The sequence below is a fragment of the Theropithecus gelada genome, chromosome 5, assembly GCF_003255815.1.
Source record: "Theropithecus gelada isolate Dixy chromosome 5, Tgel_1.0, whole genome shotgun sequence".
In the NCBI taxonomy this organism is placed as follows: Eukaryota; Metazoa; Chordata; class Mammalia; order Primates; family Cercopithecidae; genus Theropithecus; species Theropithecus gelada.
The window spans coordinates 19,422,437-19,442,032 of NC_037672.1; the positions used below are offsets into that span (position 1 = coordinate 19,422,437).

Sequence of the window (19,596 nt, forward strand, 5' to 3'; positions counted from 1 at the left end):
TTTGTTTTCTAAAATAAAACGATGCCTTCATAAGGAGAGCATCATCTTTTCTTCTTATCTGTGACTTGGCAGAATGTAAACGTTTACATTTCTTATTTATTATGGGACAATCTAGAATTTTAAAGTGACACTTTGTTTCTTTATTTTTACCTCTCCCATTTACATTCTTCAATTTTTTTAGTAGCCAACTTATGTTTAGAAAAGTTAAGGAATAATTTAATTTTTCAGGAATTCTGAATATGATTTATGGCAACTATTCATATACTCATAACTATTTTCACATGGGACTTTGAGCTTTTTGTTCAGTTTTTAAGACAGACAAATAAATAATTAGCAAATAATTGATAATCGAGCCAAAACTTTAGCAGTAACAAGGAAATAACAATAGTGTTAACCCTATTAATACAGTGACTTTAAAAAAAAGTATTTTTTCATGGTAAACCTTTTTAAACTTTATTGTGGATATGGGATCTGTTACTGTTGCCTTTTTTTAAGTTCTCAACTCAAAACAATGAGCTAATTTTCATAAATAAAATTATTCGTGTAGTCTTTGTAGATATTCTATCCATTTTGGCTCCCCCAGCCCATGTTTGGCATTGACTCAGTATGTAAGTCCCTGAGATGCCCTCAGTTCTTCATCTGCGATGGTTATTGATTCTTTTCCACCTCCCTTCTGTTCAACCTCAAATGTAATACTACCCTGAATACACAAATCACAGGGCTCCAAGGACTCAGAGAGCTGTAGGTGAATTAGGACATTATGCAGTCATGCAAACATAATTGTAGCATCAAAGGAAAACATTTTGCCCTCATCGTGGGATTGTAAATCCATGCCTAGACTCACCGTGCCTTTTGTAACTGAGATTAATCATTGACAACTCAAAGCGCTTTATTCTTGCAAGATATTCCCGGTATATATTCATAGCAATATCTAATAGCAAGAGAACATTTTTTAAAAGTAGTAATGAATGCTACATATTTGCAAGGATCGTTTTGATCCTCAGATAGGCAAAATTGATTGCCTGACGCTTTGTCTCCATAACAATGTCCCTTTTTTCCCCTCAGGATGTTGAGAAGCAATCGAATAACCTGTGTGGGGAATGACAGTTTCATAGGACTCAGTTCTGTGCGTTTGCTTTCTTTGTATGATAATCAAATTACTACAGTTGCACCAGGGGCATTTGATACTCTCCATTCTTTATCTACTCTGTAAGTATGAAAAATAGCCTTTATGTATTACTTGAGCCATTTATTATATTTGTTAATGTATTTAATGTATTATTAAGCATTTCATTAAAATGTGATCAAGGGTTTAGGACTTAAAAAAGTGCAAACTTGTTCATGTCAAATTTATTTAAATTTTTTAAAAAATATTACCTACTATCTTACATTAAATTTTAACAAAAAATTATAGTATTGTTCAGTGAATTATTTTTCCTAGTGATGTTATCAGTGATGTAGCTTAATTCTAAATTTTAGAATTATTATAACTTGATAGTGCTGCATATAAAAGAAATGTTACAAATTTTTGCCAGTGTTCTCACACTGGAGTATTTTCAGTATAAGTATCATAAAAGGAGAATGGATAGGGTTATTGCCAACAAACTTGCTCGAAAGGATCAGCCAGGCACGGTCGCTCATGTCTGTAATTCCAGCACTTTGGGAGGCTGAGGCGGGCAGATTACTTGAGGTCAGGAGTTCGAGACCAGCCTGGCCAACATAGCGAATCCCTGTCTTTACTAAAAATACAAAAAAAATTAGCTGGGCGTGGTGACACGTGCCTGTAGTCCCAGCTACTCAGGAGGGTGAGGCAGGAGAATTGCTTGAACCGGGGAGGCAGAGGTGGCATTGATCCAGGATCATGTCACTGCGCTCCAGCCTGTGTGACAGAGCGAGACTCCATCTCAAGGAAAGAAAAAAAACAAAGAATCATTCGAAATAACAGGAGATATATTAGGATGACCAGATCAAAAATAAAAGCTGTTTACTAGAGGGCGTCTACTATGATATTAGCAAAATATTGAAGAAATAGGTTGAGCTGATCCAAGAGATTATTTTATGTAGACAGCTTAAAAATAAAGAGTATTTGTAGGCCTATAGACAGAATTCAAGAAATTTAAAATAAATAAATAAATAAATGAAATGTAAAAGTAAAAAAAGCCACACACCTCCAAACAATGTATTTCAGGTCTCTCATATGTCAGTATCTAAAAAGCAGCATTTGAAATTATTAATTATCTAACTGATAAGATTTCCCAGTAATGGTGGCATGCAAATATACTAATCTAACTTATAAGGAGGGGAATAAAGATAGAGAAAAAAAGTTCATAGCTCAAGTCAGTGAAGAAATAATTTGAGAGAAGCATCCATCCGTCAGTAAAGTACTTCATCCTCTTTTTGCATAAAATGTGACATTTTACATCAAGTGACTAATTTGCGCATATTAAAGATGGCATGTTTATAAATAATGAGATTGTCAATAGGTTTATGCTGAAGTGGTGAGATGCCAAAAGTATTGAGATTTGTAGAAGCAAATTCATTTTTATAACTGGCATTTAATCAACTCAGCTGTCAGTTTAGATGGGAAACCTATTCTCTAGAGCAAATAAGAGATGGAAATCTTGAGATGACAAATTAATGAATTAGCTGTTGTCAGGTTAAACTCAATAATATAAGGTAATCAGCCTTCATCTTTATATTAAATTACTGCATTATCAGTGCGAAGTTTGACAGCAAGTCAGATTTCTGACAAGTTTAAATTATTTCTAAATGAAATATCTATCAGGATCCACTGTGTAAGCCCCAAATTCTGCCTTACCTTATTTTTTGCATGAAATCATGTGAAGAATTACCTTATGAAAAAGTGTTGTTACTGTTTAAGTTCCAAGCATAAATATTTTAGCAAAAAAAAAAAATGCATCTCATATACTGCATGTGATTCTGAGTATGAATGGGGGTCTGGGAATACAAAGAAGAAGGAATCGTTACCGGTGAAGAAAGGGTGGAGGAGGGTAGCTAGGGTTTTGAGAATTAAGAAGATGAAACCCCAAACTAAACCATGCATTGTTTGCCTGTGGCTCTTAGAAACCTCTTGGCCAATCCTTTTAACTGTAACTGCTACCTGGCTTGGTTGGGAGAGTGGCTCAGGAAGAAGAGAATTGTCACGGGAAACCCTCGATGTCAAAAACCGTACTTCCTAAAAGAAATACCCATCCAGGATGTGGCCATTCAGGACTTCACTTGTGATGACGGTAAGAAATCCTTGTCAACTCTGGTTGTCAGGCATTCGCATGCCTGTTCGGATACAGCTTTGCACAAATCTGCAGCATAGTTCAGATCGGCAAATAATACTCGTGTATCTTTTGCTTTGTTGTTTGGGTTTTGTTTTAGTACCGGGACACTTACTTTCTCACACTTGCCTTCCATATTTGAGTCTACTTGATGTGCATTTCTGAATGTTTTAGATTTTCTAGTTTCCAATTTGTGGTTGGTCTTATTTATATAGCTTCATTTTAACTTTTCTTTATTACCCTAGGCATGTTTTTTAGTACCTACATTTTCAAAGGAGAAAAGAAATTATCTTATAAAACAGAAGTTTAATAAACCTGACAAAAATACTAGTTGTCACTTTTCAATGCTCTTTCTATATCATCATGTTTGATTCTCATATAGCCCTATCAGGTACATAGAGCAGGTTCTATTATTGTTGCCAATGAACAGAGAGCTAATTTGAGCTTTATAAATGAGGGGCCTAAACCTTTAAGTTAATATATTCTCTTTTATGTCTCTTCATATCTATTTCCTTGCAGTTTCTCTATAATTCACTTTACATTTACGTATTCTAATTAAAAATATAATTTGTACAAATAACTATTTCAATTGTATTGGTAATTGTAATTACAGTTTACAAATTGTAAACCCTTTTCCAGAATTCTTCCCCAGGTGGTCTGAAAACAGTGCTATATAGAGCTTATGGTATCAATTTTTAAATACTGAATGTCCTATATATAAATGATTATACAGCTTAAGACTCTTGTGTTTGTTAATTTAAAGGCATAAAATCCCTTCTAGCACTTTCAAGACCACAAATCTGGGTTTTCCTGTATTTCCTCTGCAATTTAGGAAATGATGACAATAGTTGCTCCCCACTTTCTCGCTGTCCTACTGAATGTACCTGCTTGGATACAGTTGTCCGATGTAGCAACAAGGGTTTGAAGGTCTTGCCGAAAGGTATTCCAAGAGATGTCACAGAGTTGTAAGTAGAGCTTGTCTTTCTTTTCTTTTCTTTTCTTTTTCCTTGATGATAAATGTTTCACACACCCAGAGGAATGGAGACCAAACAAAAATCTTTACAATCTTCTTTGCAAATCGTATTCTAAGGCCAGTTTATTATTATCCTGTAAAACAGTAAACAATGCAAAAGCTACTTTAGAGGCCCTTGGGAATTGTGTGTGTGTGTGTGTGTGTGTGTGTGTGTGTGTGTGTGTGTGTTTATGCTATAAGATTTCTCAGTGCCTTTACTATGCTAAGGTGTACTATGACTCTTCAAGAAACAATGGTAAAATATAAGGTATCTTTCACATTTATTTGTTCCTATACCCCTTTTCTCATGGAGCATCTTATAAGACTAATGGCCCATGGAATGCACTTTGGGAAATGCTTTGTATTTAATTTATTTACAGTCTAGGATATTCTGTACGGGAAACTTCTTTTTGTACCTCTGTGACCCCTAGGAGGAAGTTTTACCACGTGGGATAAATAATTATCTGGTATATGGAAGAAACTAGCATAATCTCTTCCCTTAAGAAGAGATGCTGCTTTTGGTGGCTTGAATCAAAGTCCTTTAGATCCTAAAGGGTATGGGACCAATTATCCTTGACATTTTCATTACTGATATTTAACCACAAATTACATGGCCAATATATACACATCTCGACCTTCTGCACTGCCCACACTCCCTTGGCTGCCTCATGCTACACTTGCAGAATGGAATTCATTAGAGAATATGCTGCCAGAATAATGATGCTTCCATGCCCCATTCATTCCATTCCTTTGTCTCTAAACCAATGTCATATTCTGGATATGCTTGATCTGAATACAATTGAATCACTTTGCCTCTGTTTATTTTTTATGTATATGGAACCATGGATCAATAATGATTTAAACCCACATGTAATTTATGCGGATGTGTATCAGTTGTTTGTGCAGGTGCACACACGTATTCCAAATGAGCAGGTTTGACAAACTTTTGACAGTGTGCAACATAGGTAATGAGGTTCAAGAACATGTCATTTCAGTTTTTAAGGATCTTATTTTCAAATCACGTGCAATTCCTTAAATCCTAAGTTTGATCCTGAATGGAACACTTAGAGGAAAAAGGCACAATCTTAGCGCATGTGCACAGAACATGCCTCTTAGATTTGAACGGCTGTTGAGTGTTCAGGTCCTCTCTCACTACCAATCACATTGGTTAATCAACTGGAAGGACTGTTTTTTATGTATATGTGTGTAATTGAATATTTAATTCTTAATGGTTTTTTATTTCAGAAGATCACATAGGGATCTTCCGAAACCCTGCTCTGTGGGAAGGCTAGATGCCTATAGAATCTTCTGTGTCCACAGGGCGGGGAACACACCAGGGTCTCTGTCATGGGGTAGAGGAATGGGGGAGGGATAGCATTAGGAGAAATACCTAATGTAAATGACAAGTTAGTGGGTGCAGCACACCAACATGCACATGGATACATATGCAGCAAACCTGCACATTGTGCACATTACTCTACAACTTAAAATATAATAAAATAAATAAAAATAAAAATAAAAATAAATAAATAAATAAAGCAGGGATAATTAAAAATAAAAAAAAATTTAAAAAAGAATATTCTGTGTCCAAAGCATTAATTTTAGGAGTACACCAATGAAGAACTTACACTCAGACCACCTTTGATGCTAAATCCTTTCTTCTACTGTTTTAACTGTACTATGTATTGGTCCCTCTACTCTATTCCCATTAAAAATCTTTAAACATTTCTTACTAAGCTCCATTCAATATCCTGCTTGGTTTATGCCCTGTGCTATCTACGTGCTACTTCAACTATTCAAAAAGTTGAATTTTCAATCTATTTTACTACAAATTATTAGAAGGTAGTCTTTTTTTCTAAAGAAAGTTTGTTATAGAGATGAGAAAAATATTAATTCATCTGTTGTGAATTCAAGTTTTTATTATTATTATTATTATTATACTTTAAGTTCTAGGGTACATGTGCATAACGTGCAGGTTTGTTACATATGTATACTTGTGCCATGTTGGTGTGCTGCACCCATCAACTCGTCAGCACCCATCAACTCGTCATTTACATCAGGTATAATTCCCAGTGCAATCCCTCCCCCCTCCCCCCTCCCCATGATAGGCCCCGGTGTGTGATGTTCACCTTCCCGAGTCCAAGTGATCTCATTGTTCAGTTCCTACCTATGAGTGAGAACATGCGATGTTTGGTTTTCTGTTCTTGCGATAGTTTGCTGAGAATTACCCCCTAGAGAGCTTATTCTTGTAACCTTACCGAGTCAGCAGAATCCTTCTCAGCAGTAACATATATGCATGTATTAGAAGAATTTCATATGTGTATTACATTAAATAATTAAAGACTTTGGCAAAAATTAGTATTATTGGTGGACTAGTTTGAGCAAATGGTATCCATTATTTTTAATCAGTTCCATATAACTTCCCCCCTTAGATTATTTTACATATAAGCATTCATAGTGCACATTCTGAATCTTTTTGACCTTCCTCTGTTTTCCAGAATAAAGAGAGAGTGCTGAACTATATAGGGTGATGCTTCCCTCTAGTGGTATCAAGAAAAACTTAGGTAGAGGAAAGAAAAAAATGGAGAGGGGTCTAAGAAGAAATATCAAGTCAGAAAATTTAGGTAGACATGATGAGTCATAACATAGACCCAATTATTTATCAAACATTAAATATATTTTCTGATAACTGGTGCCTTTTATATCATTGTTTTTATTTTGAAATATTAGGAATAAATTATTATCTTAGGCAACTTTTCAGCTACTTCTATATCCAGAAAAAATACCAATGTCAACCTGGAATCTTGAAATGCACCACAACATTGGGGTAGGAAGGGCCACATGTTCAATGTCCCAGAAGTGTTTGTGTGCACATCTATAGTCAGATGGCCCCAGTTTCTGAAAGACATTTGTACCCTTCACCATCTATGTTCTAGGAAAAACAGCCTTGGAAGGAGATGAAATTTATTTTCCTTATTGTGACATCATAGATATAACTTCAAGCATTCAATTATCTTTGTGTCCTGCCAGTTAGCCCAAAGCCTATTTTCTGATTATTCTTCTGATTCTAATAAGAAGGGAAAGTTTACTTATATATGGTTATTTGATTGTTGCTGTTACATATATATATTTATACATTTGATCAATTTATATTCCATAAAATCTCCTAATGTTATCATCATAGCAGATATGTGTTGGTTAAAACTATTTTTAAACTTAAACCTAATATGTTCAAATCCCCAAATATGCCTTTAATGTGTCCATTGTTATTCACTAAGTGTATTGACACATATTAAGGCAGCAATGAGTGGTCTTGGCCACAGCAGCAAGGTTTTGTTAGTAGTTAATGAATTTCGTGGTATTGTGTCCACATAAACACAAGCAAACTGAAGGCTGACTAAAAATTTGGTTAATTGAATGAACCTCCTTGCTTGCACACAGATGGCTAAATGCTTGGCTTGCCTTGTTAGATAAACCACAAAGGCTTGCCTTGTTAGATAAACCACAAAGAACCGGACTCATGGACAACTCTGCTTTTTTTTTTTTTTTTTTCCTTTACTTCTCTTAAATAATAATCTATGCTTGGAACACAACATCTTAAAACAAAAATTGCCAAGGGGTTCCTTGCCTCAGTTAAGAGTGAAGTACTGTTTACTTATTTTATGCAAGGCCACTATTAACTTTGCAAGAAGATAATATTGTTCCCTTGTTTTTAGGTATCTGGATGGAAACCAATTTACACTGGTTCCCAAGGAACTCTCCAACTACAAACATTTAACACTTATGTGAGTAACATATTGCACTTTTCTTTGACTTACTCTATTTCCAGAAAATGGGGATGGCAAGGGACGGAAGATTTAATGAACCTTTCAGATAATATAAATCATTCACAGTTAGTTGCTTCCCTCCTTGCTCATTGCGGTTCTGGACCACTGGCTACATCTTCATTGACTATCAATCAGGCGATGGAGTGTCATAGCAAGATGTCCTCCTGTATTCAAAAAAACACAAATACAACGAAGTCTAAGTAGTCAGAGAATTATGAAAATGTGTAAACCTGCATACTTTTATTGATAGTGAATATGGGTTATTTTATGACAAACTAATGAAGGAAAGATAGAAAACGATGCCTTTATTCTTGACTTTAAGCAAAAGATGGTAAGTGGTAATGACTTTCCCAAAAATGTAAATTTAGTTTATTACATTTGTTTCTTATACAAAGCATTATTAAATAAGTTATGGGTTTCTAGTATAAAAATTTATTTTATAAAATCCATACATATTCATGTAGTATTTAGGTAAACTTGACAAAGATACTAACATTTTGAGTATAAATTTCAAAATTTTGATTTTTTAGCTTAAAATAGCATCTCTTTTTCATTAACGTAAACAACTTTTGACCGCCCTTAAGTTGTGAATACAAAAAGATATTTAAATATACAAACATTTGATCTGGTTTATATGCGCAATGCTTAAAAATTCATATAATCTTTTACATATAATACCATACTTTTAGAGTAGCCTTATTGGTAATTGAGAAAACTTTTCAGAACACAAAAAATCAGGAAAAAGATAGTAGATATTAATTTCGAAAGTACCATATCATTTGTTTAAGTCTATATGATTTTAGAGTAAATATTACTAGCTTAAGAAGCAGATTACTAGTATTCCTAGAATTAGGAGGTTTATTTCTAAGTGAATTCTAAAAACCTAAGTAGCAAAAGATGTTACATGTCCCAATGTAAACTAGGTACATTGAAGCTAGTTAAAATTGCTGCTGATCACATTCCTTGAAAGTATGGGTAAATCAAACACTCTATAGAAAGTAAATAGGACTATTTAAATGACAAATGATTAAATAACGGGAAAAGATATCCTCTAAGATGTCTTGTTCTGCTTCTAGTTATTTATTTGATAGCAGCAAGAGCTGATTACATACATTTTGTTCTGTTAAATAAACCATTAAATTGCTGCAATTTCCAAAGGGTCACTTTAGCAGAATTGGCTCATTTGTGGGACAGCATGTGATTACTTTCAAGCCAGTTCGAAATGACAAATGAGGATTTGTGGATCCAAAAATGGTTTTACTAGTGACTCATTATACAACTCTAGGCAAGTTACTTCTGCTAATACAGATACTTTTATTTTTAAAATTTAGGAATAGTTCTTCAGCAGCTAAAAATATGAGTATAAAGCTCCTCTCAGATTCTTAACATTTTCACAATTTCATGGGTCCATTTTACTGACATTTTGATATTTTAATAAAGGAATAGATTATCCTCAGCTTTTCTGAGTCTTCCATTTATTCATATATTTTACATTTTGCTTCAGAAAAAAATTAGTGAATACATGTAGTTATATATGGTGAATATATATTAGTATTATATATCTACATATATTTTAATGTATTTTTTACATATATAGTGTATGTGTATATATATATGCACTATATATATATAATGAGAATAAGATCAAGTTCATGAAATGTAAATTACGACCCATCGTACAAACTATCCATATAAATAACCATTTAACATTGGTAAAAATTCAACATCTCTCCCATTTACTTAACATTCATTAAACAAATATTTACTGAGGACCTACTATGTGACCATGACTCAGCCAGGAGCAGGAGCACCGACGTTTTTATTGATGGCATTTTGAATGTCATTAATCAGGAGTTCTTTCAGTGATCAAATTTGAGGCTGTGTGTCAGTGAACATATGTATCAATGAGGGTAAAGTATGTGTATCTGATAGGACTTTTGAGGATAAGGGTTTATTTCCCACCTGCAAAATGTGTCTATCGCAAGTCACCTCCAAGGAAGCTCTCTGTAAAATATCAAAAGCCTTGTGGAGATGGGGGCAGAGGGATAAGGGACAATAAACTGTACTCTGAAGCTGCTGCTCTGAAGTGAACCAACCCCTTGCATGCACACTACATTGGCTAAAGCAATGCATATATGTATATACATAAAATCACTCCTAATTTCAAAACGGTGAGGTGTAATCATGAATAACATTGCAGTCTACTACAGTGGGTTATTCACTGTTTCGTTGTTTTCAGATAACAGCTGAATGCTAACAATACTGCTGTGACTATGAATAAGAAGACCCTTCTCCTTCTAAGAATCACTAATATTTTCATTCCTGTGGTTAACAGTGTACTCCATTTCTTTTTCTCTTTTAGAGATTTAAGTAACAACAGAATAAGCACGCTTTCTAATCAGAGCTTCAGCAACATGACGCAGCTCCTCACCTTGTGAGTGTGAAAGTGTGGTACTGAGTATTCATTAATTCATTGGACAAAGGGCAATCTCTAGATGCTGGACACTGCTATTGAACAAGACAGTCTGTACCCTCAAGGAATGTTTCTATTGGGAGAAATAGACAAAACCACAATACATGAACAAATGTAGATGTTAGAAAAAGTATTGAGTTCTATAAAAAAAACAAAACAAAGAGTAATTTATGTTTGTGGGGGGCTTAGGGGAGATCCCTAAGATAGGGAAAATCCACCTTAGGGAAGGGATGGTTGAGGCACCAAAGTTGGGCAGGAGTAGGCAGAGGGAAGCATTCTAGGTTGTATTTAGGAAATAAGTATGTTGTGTTAGGGTGATAACACACAAAAAATAACAATGTATTGTGTGTTAACACTGTCAGTTAATAAGCTGCTTTAATAAGCCTTTTCTTAACTGCTTTATTTTTAAAGTATTTGACCATTCTTGGATTTCCGAATAAAACAAATTGACATCTGTATGCTTTCAGAATTCTAAGTTACAACCGTCTGAGATGTATTCCTCCTCGCACCTTCGATGGATTAAAGTCTCTTCGATTACTGTAAGCATCTTAGGTTCAACAAAATATCTCTTTTCTCAGAGTTCTGAGTTTGGGATTGTCTTTTTAAGGATGTAACTGCTTTGTTGATTCTTGGTGCTTGAAGATACATGCATTAGGATTTATTATAAATGAGGAAATAGAAAAATCATGTCTTATTGTATCATTGTCTAACAGCTTTGCTTTGGACAATGTAACTTTATTTTTAGTAATACTGATTGTTGTTATAATCATTTATTTAATTATATGTAACATTAAGATATATGGTTTATATAGTTTCAATTAACTTTGAAAGAAACTTTCAAAATTAATTTGAGAAACTTTCAAAATTAATTTCTTTAGAAATTATAGTATATGAAAACATTTTACTATAAAAGTGTACTTTAAAATATGTGAAATAAAACATGATCCTTGATCCTACTCTTCTGCTTCTGAATGGACAGTTTGATGTGCTCTCTGGTCCTTTTTCAGATGCATTTTTTTCTGTTCTCATAGATGTATGCCCATGGCTATATAACTTTTAAAAGCCACAAATATTAATAGGATCTGTGTTTGTTCTACCATTGTCTATTTTTGTTTAACGTATGCTTCTGAATATTTCTAGTCTATCATCTATATGAATAAAAATACATATATAAGAATAGAATAGATATATATTTATACATATATGCCTGTAACTCAGCTGTTTAACTGATACAGACTATTCTATTGGTGGGAGGAACCAGAACTGATTCAATCATCCTCATCTTTACTGTAATTTGGTTTAATTTCAAATTTTCATGAGTACTATACAGTACTCTAATGAACATCCTATACATTCATCTTGGTGCAAATATGCTGACATTTCAGCAAGAATGTAGGGTGTGTGGGAAGGTACTGTCAAGTATATTGGAAGGATTCCAAAAGTAACTGTCATGTTATTCCCCAAACAAGACTCTGTCCATTTAGAAGTTTATTTTTCCACCAACTATTTAATAGAGGACCTTTTTCAAAACACTCTTAAAGACATTGAGTATTATTTATTCTTTTATTTTTGTCCATATGACAGATTGAAAGTTATTCTGCATTCCTGTCTTAATTTGCACTTCCAATTAGTAGAGCATTTGAGTATATTTTATTTGCTTACTGAGCACTGGTGCATTTTATTCTAGTGAGCTTGATCATATCATTTCCCCATTTTCTGTTAGGTACTTTATATTTTCCTTATTAATGTAGATACCTTTATGCATCTACTACTTGACTCTATGCTTGCAGGAGTTTTTTTTAAATAAAAGAATTAACCCTTGTATAAGTTGCAAATATATATTATTATGTTTCTTATATGGAATATTTTATTGTTTGGATATATTTTATGTTGTCAAAAATTTCTCCCTCTTTTCCTTGATGGTTTCTGGATTTTATATTGAGCCTTTGAAAGCCTTCCTCACTCCACGTTTATAAAAGGGAGATCTTCTATATTTCCTTTTTTTTTTTTTTTTTTTGAGACGGAGTCTCACTCTGTCTCCCAGGCTGGAGTGCAGTGGCCGGATCTCAGCTCACTGCAAGCTCCGCCTCCCGGGTTCACGCCATTCTCCTGCCTCAGCCTCCCGAGTAGCTGGGACTACAGGTGCCCGCCACCTCGCCCGGCTAGTTTTTTGTATTTTTAGTAGAGACGGGGTTTCACCGTGTTACCAAGGATGGTCTTGATCTCCTGACCTCGTGATCCGCCCGTCTCGGCCTCCCAAAGTGCTGGGATTACAGGCTTGAGCCACTGCGCCCGGCCTGTATTTTCTTTTAATACATCTTTATTTTTACATTTAATTCTTAATTCTGGAATTTATTGTGTACACATAATGTGAGGTGGAAGCTGTTTGCTTTCTCAGGTATCCAGTTGTACTGAAATGGTTTATTTTATAGACCATCTTTTCTGCACTGATTTAAAATGCTTATTATAAACTAAAGTCTCGGAATTTCTCTGGAGTCTATGAGTTCAGAAATGTAGGAAGTTTAATTTTTCTTTTTCTTTCTTTTAGTTCTCTACATGGAAATGACATTTCTGCTGTGCCTGAAGGTGCTTTCAATGATCTTTCTGCATTGTCACATCTGTGAGTACCTGGTTTATGGATATAGGTTTAGGGTCAAACCTTCCTCATGAGTGACCTGGAACATTCCTCTGCCAGTTCTTTTATTGTAACATCATAAGATGTAACTGGTTTCATCTTTAAAGAAAACGTGAAGATTTTCAAACTGGATATGATGCCCTCTATAAGATGGCTTTAATTTTCCCTTCTGGCTCTTATTTTCCATTAGTCAAATTATCTTTGCTTAGCTAAACGTGTCTCTTCTACAATAATGGCTCTCCAACTTTACTAGCCTATGCTTTTTCTCTCATTATTTTCTGATTCTAGAGTATCAGCTGCCTTTCAATTATCTGTCCTAACCCTGCTTTTCTAAGTCACATCCCAAATATCACCTTCTCTGTGAAGCCTATCCTGATTTGCTCAAAGTGGCTTTATGTATTCAGCATCAACTATGGCACCACGCAAAAATAAATTCAACGTGGTTCAAGACTGTAGTTTGGAAGTAAGACACAACCAAATGCTTAAATTGGGTGAAATGGCTTTTCCTTTATGTTCTCTCTGATTGCAACTTGTTTGTATCTCCATAGTTTTTGGAAGTACAATACAACCATTTGAAAATATGTGATAAGTGGAGTCCAAAAAACTCATTTGGGTGAAATTCTGTGATTTTATTGTTACTAGGTGTAATGTTAAGATCATGGCAAACCTAGAAGGAAGTTCAGTCGGCAGCCTTAGGATCCAAAGCCTCCTTGGCTGATGTTGAGTTGGATGCCTGGTGGCAACTATCTGCTTCAGCCTAAATATCAATGTCAGTTGTGCCCTGGTTCCCTAGAAGAGATTTCCTGCCATATCCTCTCCCGGTTTTGCACTTCTCTCGAAAATCCACAAACTCCAAGAAGATACAAGTTTACCAAATTGAGAAAGGAATAATCATTTTTGACTCCAAAAATATATATATGATGGGAATTTTAAAACTTCCTGCCCAAAAGTCTATGCTTTTACATCTTCTTTGAATTGAATTGGAGATCCAGTAGTCAATCACATTATGTCTGCATTTGCCTTATAGAGTCTGTGCTATCAATTGACGTTTTGTATATCAGGCTATCAGACTGGTGCCTATTAATATTCCTTCCACTAAACTACTAGGTCCAGGAAGGCAGGGCCTTTCCATTTTCGTCTTTGAGCCAAGAACCTACCTCTAAGCCACTCCTTTACAAACTCCATGGCTGCCACGTGCATGAGCTGCAATATGAAGAAAGCGACTAACTCAGGCAGAGAATGCAGCCTGAATGAGGAGGCAGCCGTTCTGCTAGTGTTATGGTCAGGCATCAGAAGCGGCTTCATGGGAAAGGTCCTGCTTGAGCTGAGCAGAACTTCCCTTCGTGTTACCAGCCTCCTCCCGCCACAGTGAGAGCAAGTGGAGTCTTTCTTGTCCTGTGCCCTGCTCTGCCTTGCATTTCATTTGTGCCTTGTCTTTTACCCCCTAGATCATAAAGAGCTCTGCTTTTTCACTTTTCCCGCTTCCTCCCCTGTCATAGCAAGGACTTAAATGTTGGCAGAGATGAGATCAAATGACTAAAAAACATTTTGCTCATTTTCAGTTTGGAAGGGTTTGAATCTGACATACATATGCGCATAACATTCACTACATTCTGATTCTTAAATGGGGCATTAAAACTTCCACAATATCAAGTATTATGACTCTACACATATATTTGGGGGGCTACCTAAAAAACATAGCATAACTCTCCTGGCAGTAGACCTAGAGGTCTTATTAGTTAGAAGCTAATTGTAAATCAGAAGTAAGCCGTTTTTAAATGCCGTTGTATGCACCTACTGCTTCAATCCAAGCTTTATAAGGTTAAGAGTCCAGGTCTCAGTTTCTTAACCTGTAAAGTGAATTATTAAGTAAATGGACCTTATAAAGTTACTATTTAGGATAAAATGAAGTAATTCTTATAAATGGCTTATCCCAGCTCCTGCATATAGTAATAGTGCAATAAATGTTAGCTATTACCTTAATTACTTTCCTGTCACTACTACTAATGAACAACCATAAAATGAACGACCTTGAAAAGGGACAGACACCACCCAGTGCAGGTCCAGCTCAGCTCTGGTGAGCTAGCTCTAGACATCTTCAGTATTTTATATTCTTTCTTTGTACTTACCTGTCCTTTATCTGCATCATTGTTCCCAACCTTTCTTTCTACTTAACTCTAGCTATCCTACACAGCTTAGACTTTCTTAACCACTAGCCTCCCAGAAAAGTTAATCTGTTGGTTCGCCATCATCTTGTAGATACTTTTCCTACATCACTTCTAATGAAACTTCTTTGCATCTGTGAGTATATCCTAAAGTAATGCTAATCTCCTCTGCAGCAGGGTTCTCTGGAGGTAAGAAAAATGCGTTATTTATATTTGGGTCCTCAGAATCTTGCCTTGTGATTTAAGTCATCAGTAAATAATTGGCGAATGAAATGTTAATGCACTCAGGGTGTGCTTACACTCAATATAAACACGTCTCTGAAAATATTAGGAGACCTTCTAAAGCAAGATGAGTGTTGACACCAGTGACAACTCACTAAATCCCAGTGCACATCATTCAGGAAAATGGGGAATCTCCAGAGTCTCTATTTTTTGCTAAATTGTTATCCTCAGTAAATCTATGGGGATTTTCTGCTGAGCATCACTTTGAATTCTTTGCCCTTAGGAAATAACAATACTTCCATACTTGTGTGTGTGTGTGTGTGTGTGTATGTGTGTGTGTGCTTTTGTGGTGTTGTTTTTCCAGAGCAATTGGAGCCAACCCTCTTTACTGTGATTGTAACATGCAGTGGTTATCCGACTGGGTGAAGTCGGAATATAAGGAGCCTGGAATTGCTCGTTGTGCTGGTCCTGGAGAAATGGCAGATAAACTTTTACTCACAACTCCCTCCAAAAAATTTACCTGTCAAGGTATGGTTTTTAATCATTTGTATTTCTTTTAAGAATTACTATATTAAGTAAAAAAGAAAAAAGACAACCAATTGTCACTCCAAAGGTATGGTTGAAAAGCCCAATAAATGATTATTTCTTCAGCCCATGCTTGTCAAGACAGAGCAGTTACCCGAGGTGCCCAAGTAAAGAATTAGGCTTTTCAAATAAATCTCAAAAGTAGTCCATTGGAAATGACCAAGTTTTCTTGAAAATGTATCAAAAATGTAGAGTTCACAATTTCTGGAAATTCCTGTCATAGCCTCTAACAAGTCAAATGTTTTGCTTTTGCCCTGTCTGAACATGTGCCCTGCTCCTAGGGCTGCCAGGGCCCTGTGGCTTCCTCATTCCAGGTAAGGAGAAACAGGCCCTCCCGAGTGTTCAGCCCAAACCTTCTGACTCGCCTCATGTGCTGCAGCCTTCCTGTGTTGATGTTCTTCTTTCTTGCTTGTTTATATCCCTTTCTTTTCCTTTTGTTTGATGTATTCATGAATTCTAAATATTGTCAGAATAACAAATATTATTTTCTTTTTTTATTACAAGAATAATACGTGCCCCTAAATAGGAAAATACAAATAATAAGAAACAATTTATTTTCTGCAAGAAGAAATAAAATTAACCATTAATCAGCATACATAGAGATAACCACTACTAAAGTTGTTGTGTGAATATTTCCACTGATGGTAGTCAACTATATAGATTTAGGTTCCTTATAAATAGTGGGATAAAGTTTACTATTATACTTAGATTGTGGGATTTGGGGGGGCTTTTGTTTTGTTTGTTTGTTTTGTTTTTGTTTTCGTTTTTGTTTTTTGAGATGGAGTCTCCCTCTCTAGCCCAGGCTGGAGTGCAGTGGCACAATCTCAGCTCACTGCAACCTCCACCTCCCGGGTCCCAGTTCAAGCAATTCTCCTGCCTCAGCCTCCCAAGTAGCTGGGATTACAGGCAAGTGCCAACATACCCAGCTAATTTTTGTATTTTTAGTAGAGACGGGGTTTTGCCATGTTGGCCAGGCTGGTCTTGAACTCCTGACCTCGTGATCCGCCCCCCCTCCCAAAGTCCTGGGATTACAGGTGTGAGCCACCACGCCCAGCCAGATTGTGTATATTTTAAGAGGGTCATTCATGATTATTAGATGGAGGAGAGAAATTCTTGAAAATGTTAAATGTCTAATCAGAAAATGTTGATTAAGCATGTTTTATGTGCAAAACTCAATCCTAGGTGTTATAGAGCATAGAGAACTTTATGGTATGGCCTTGCCTTCCATGACTTGAAAACTTAACTGAAAAGATAAGCTTTCAACATTTGAATATTTATGGAGGAAAAACATACTTAAGTAGGTAATACTGTGCCGTGGGTTGCAGTGTGAGCTCTGAAGCCCAGCCTGGTTGGAGCCAAATCCCAGCTTCACTTTTTGGTACTAGGTAACTGTAGTTTAATTACTTTACTAGTCTGTGCCTCGGTTTCCTCATTGTAAGCAAAGGTGGTGATGGTTATAGTCTGAAAGGATTTTGTTAAGATTAGATAATACAGATAAAAGACTGTCTCACACGCAGAAACATTCAATATGTTAGCTGTTGACTGTATTGTTATAACATTTCAAAACACCAAAAAATGGTGATGTAGGACACTTCATAATTTATTAATAAAAAAGTAATTTTCAAAACCTATACACACCCTCAACATTTTTAATTTGGCCTCTAATGTATTTCATAGTGGTAAATGTTTGCAAAAGGTAATTTGCAGCACATTGTAAATATTGACATTTTAAAACAAAACTCTTCAGTGATTTTTTAAAATGTATCTGGTGTTATCTAAATACCAAAGCTAATTTTATAAGAGAAAAAAACAAGATTCTTCTTAATACATTGCATTTTTTTCCTTAAACTGTAGTTTCTCCTTGAATTCCTATTTTCAATACATCAGAAAATTGTATCACTTTTTGCTCCAAAAAAAGTATGTAATTGAAATTTTAAAATTTCCTGCCACCAAAAGTCTGTAAGTTTTTACATCTTCTTTGAATTGAATTATTGCTGTTAATACTGGTGCATCACTGATTGAAACTACATACTTGTTTATCAATATTTTATTTAAAGTTGAAAGTGAAATGTTATTGCAGTGCCTCTCTGGGATTATTTGCATTGATTGCAAGAATTTTTGCAATAATTGTTCTTTTACGATCCTAGCTCTTTATTGGGACAGTGCACCAGGATAAGTTTCTGGTAGGCTGAGAAGTATATCATTCTTTCGTAAAGTGGGAGAGAGACGATTGTCAAAGGGGAGGCAAGGAAGGTAGAACTGGCATAAAACCTTCTCTTCAGCACATTATTAGGTAAATTACATGGGGAAGTTGAGAAACTGCAAACTGATTCTGTTACACCTTTCTGTGCCCAGTGATACTCATACTTTATTTTTAATGATGCTAATGCTTATCTGTATTTCTTAAAGTTTATAATTCCCTGGAGCTATTTCTTGAAAAAAAAATTGTAACACAAATCTGAGAAAAGTTGCATATTTGTATTCCACTCTTAGAGCATCACAGTTTACATTAATTTGTGAAATGCCCTCAGAAGCCCAAGACAAGTCCCCTGTCTCTCTCTCTCACCTTGGGAATCCCAATTCCCTGAGACCCAACAATATTGAAATTAGACCACTCATAACACTACAGTGGTCTCTAGGTGTTCAAGTGAAAGAAAGAGTCTCACATCTCTCAGTTTAAATCAAAAGCTAGAAATTAGCAACAACAACAACAACAAAAAGTGTAGCAAGGAAGGCCATGTTGAAAGCCGAGATAGACCCAAAGCTAAGCCTCTTGGGCCAAACAGTTAGCCAAGTTGTGAATACAAAGCAAAAGTTCTTGAAGGAAATTAGAAGTGTTACTCCGGCAAACAGACCAATGATAAGAAAATGAAACAGCCTTATTGCTGATATGGAGAAAGTGTTAGTGATCCAAATAGAAGATCAAACCAGCCACAGCATTCCCTTAAACAAAACCCTAATCTAGAGCAAGGCTCCTGCTCTTTTTGTTTTTATGAAGGCTCAGAGAGGTGAGGAAGCTGCAGAAGAAAAGCTGGAAGGTAGCAGAGGTTGATTCGTGAGGTTTAAGGAAACAAGCCTTCTCTGTAACATGAAAGTGCAAGGTGAAGCTCCAATACTGATGTAGAAGCTGCAGCAAGTTACCCAGAAGATGTAAGATAATTGATGAAGGTGTTGACACTATTAAACAACAGATTTTCCATGTAGATGAAACAGACTTTATTGGAAGCAGATGTCATCTAGGTCTTTCATAGCTAAAGAGGAGAAGTCAGTGCCTGGCTTCAAAGTTTCAGAGGACAGGCTAACTCTCTTGTTAGGGGCTAAGAAGTTGAAGCCAATGCTCATTTACCATTCTGAAAATCCTAGAACCCTTGATAATTACGGTAAATC

General features: G+C 35.5%; 1 protein-coding gene across 4 annotated transcripts in view; it reads left to right on the top strand.

The window, feature by feature from the left end:
• The window catches only part of SLIT2 (slit guidance ligand 2), a 370,015-nt gene that overhangs the window by 287,197 nt on the left and 63,222 nt on the right, over positions 1-19,596 (top strand). For all 4 annotated transcript variants that reach the window (XM_025385835.1, XM_025385834.1, XM_025385836.1 and 1 more), the window contains 8 exons: positions 1,066-1,209; positions 3,085-3,251; positions 4,123-4,255; positions 8,019-8,087; positions 10,492-10,563; positions 11,070-11,141; positions 13,151-13,222; positions 15,989-16,152. In XM_025385835.1, the coding sequence (XP_025241620.1) occupies positions 1,066-1,209; positions 3,085-3,251; positions 4,123-4,255; positions 8,019-8,087; positions 10,492-10,563; positions 11,070-11,141; positions 13,151-13,222; positions 15,989-16,152 (893 nt within the window). The remainder of the gene's footprint in view (positions 1-1,065; positions 1,210-3,084; positions 3,252-4,122; positions 4,256-8,018; positions 8,088-10,491; positions 10,564-11,069; positions 11,142-13,150; positions 13,223-15,988; positions 16,153-19,596) is intronic.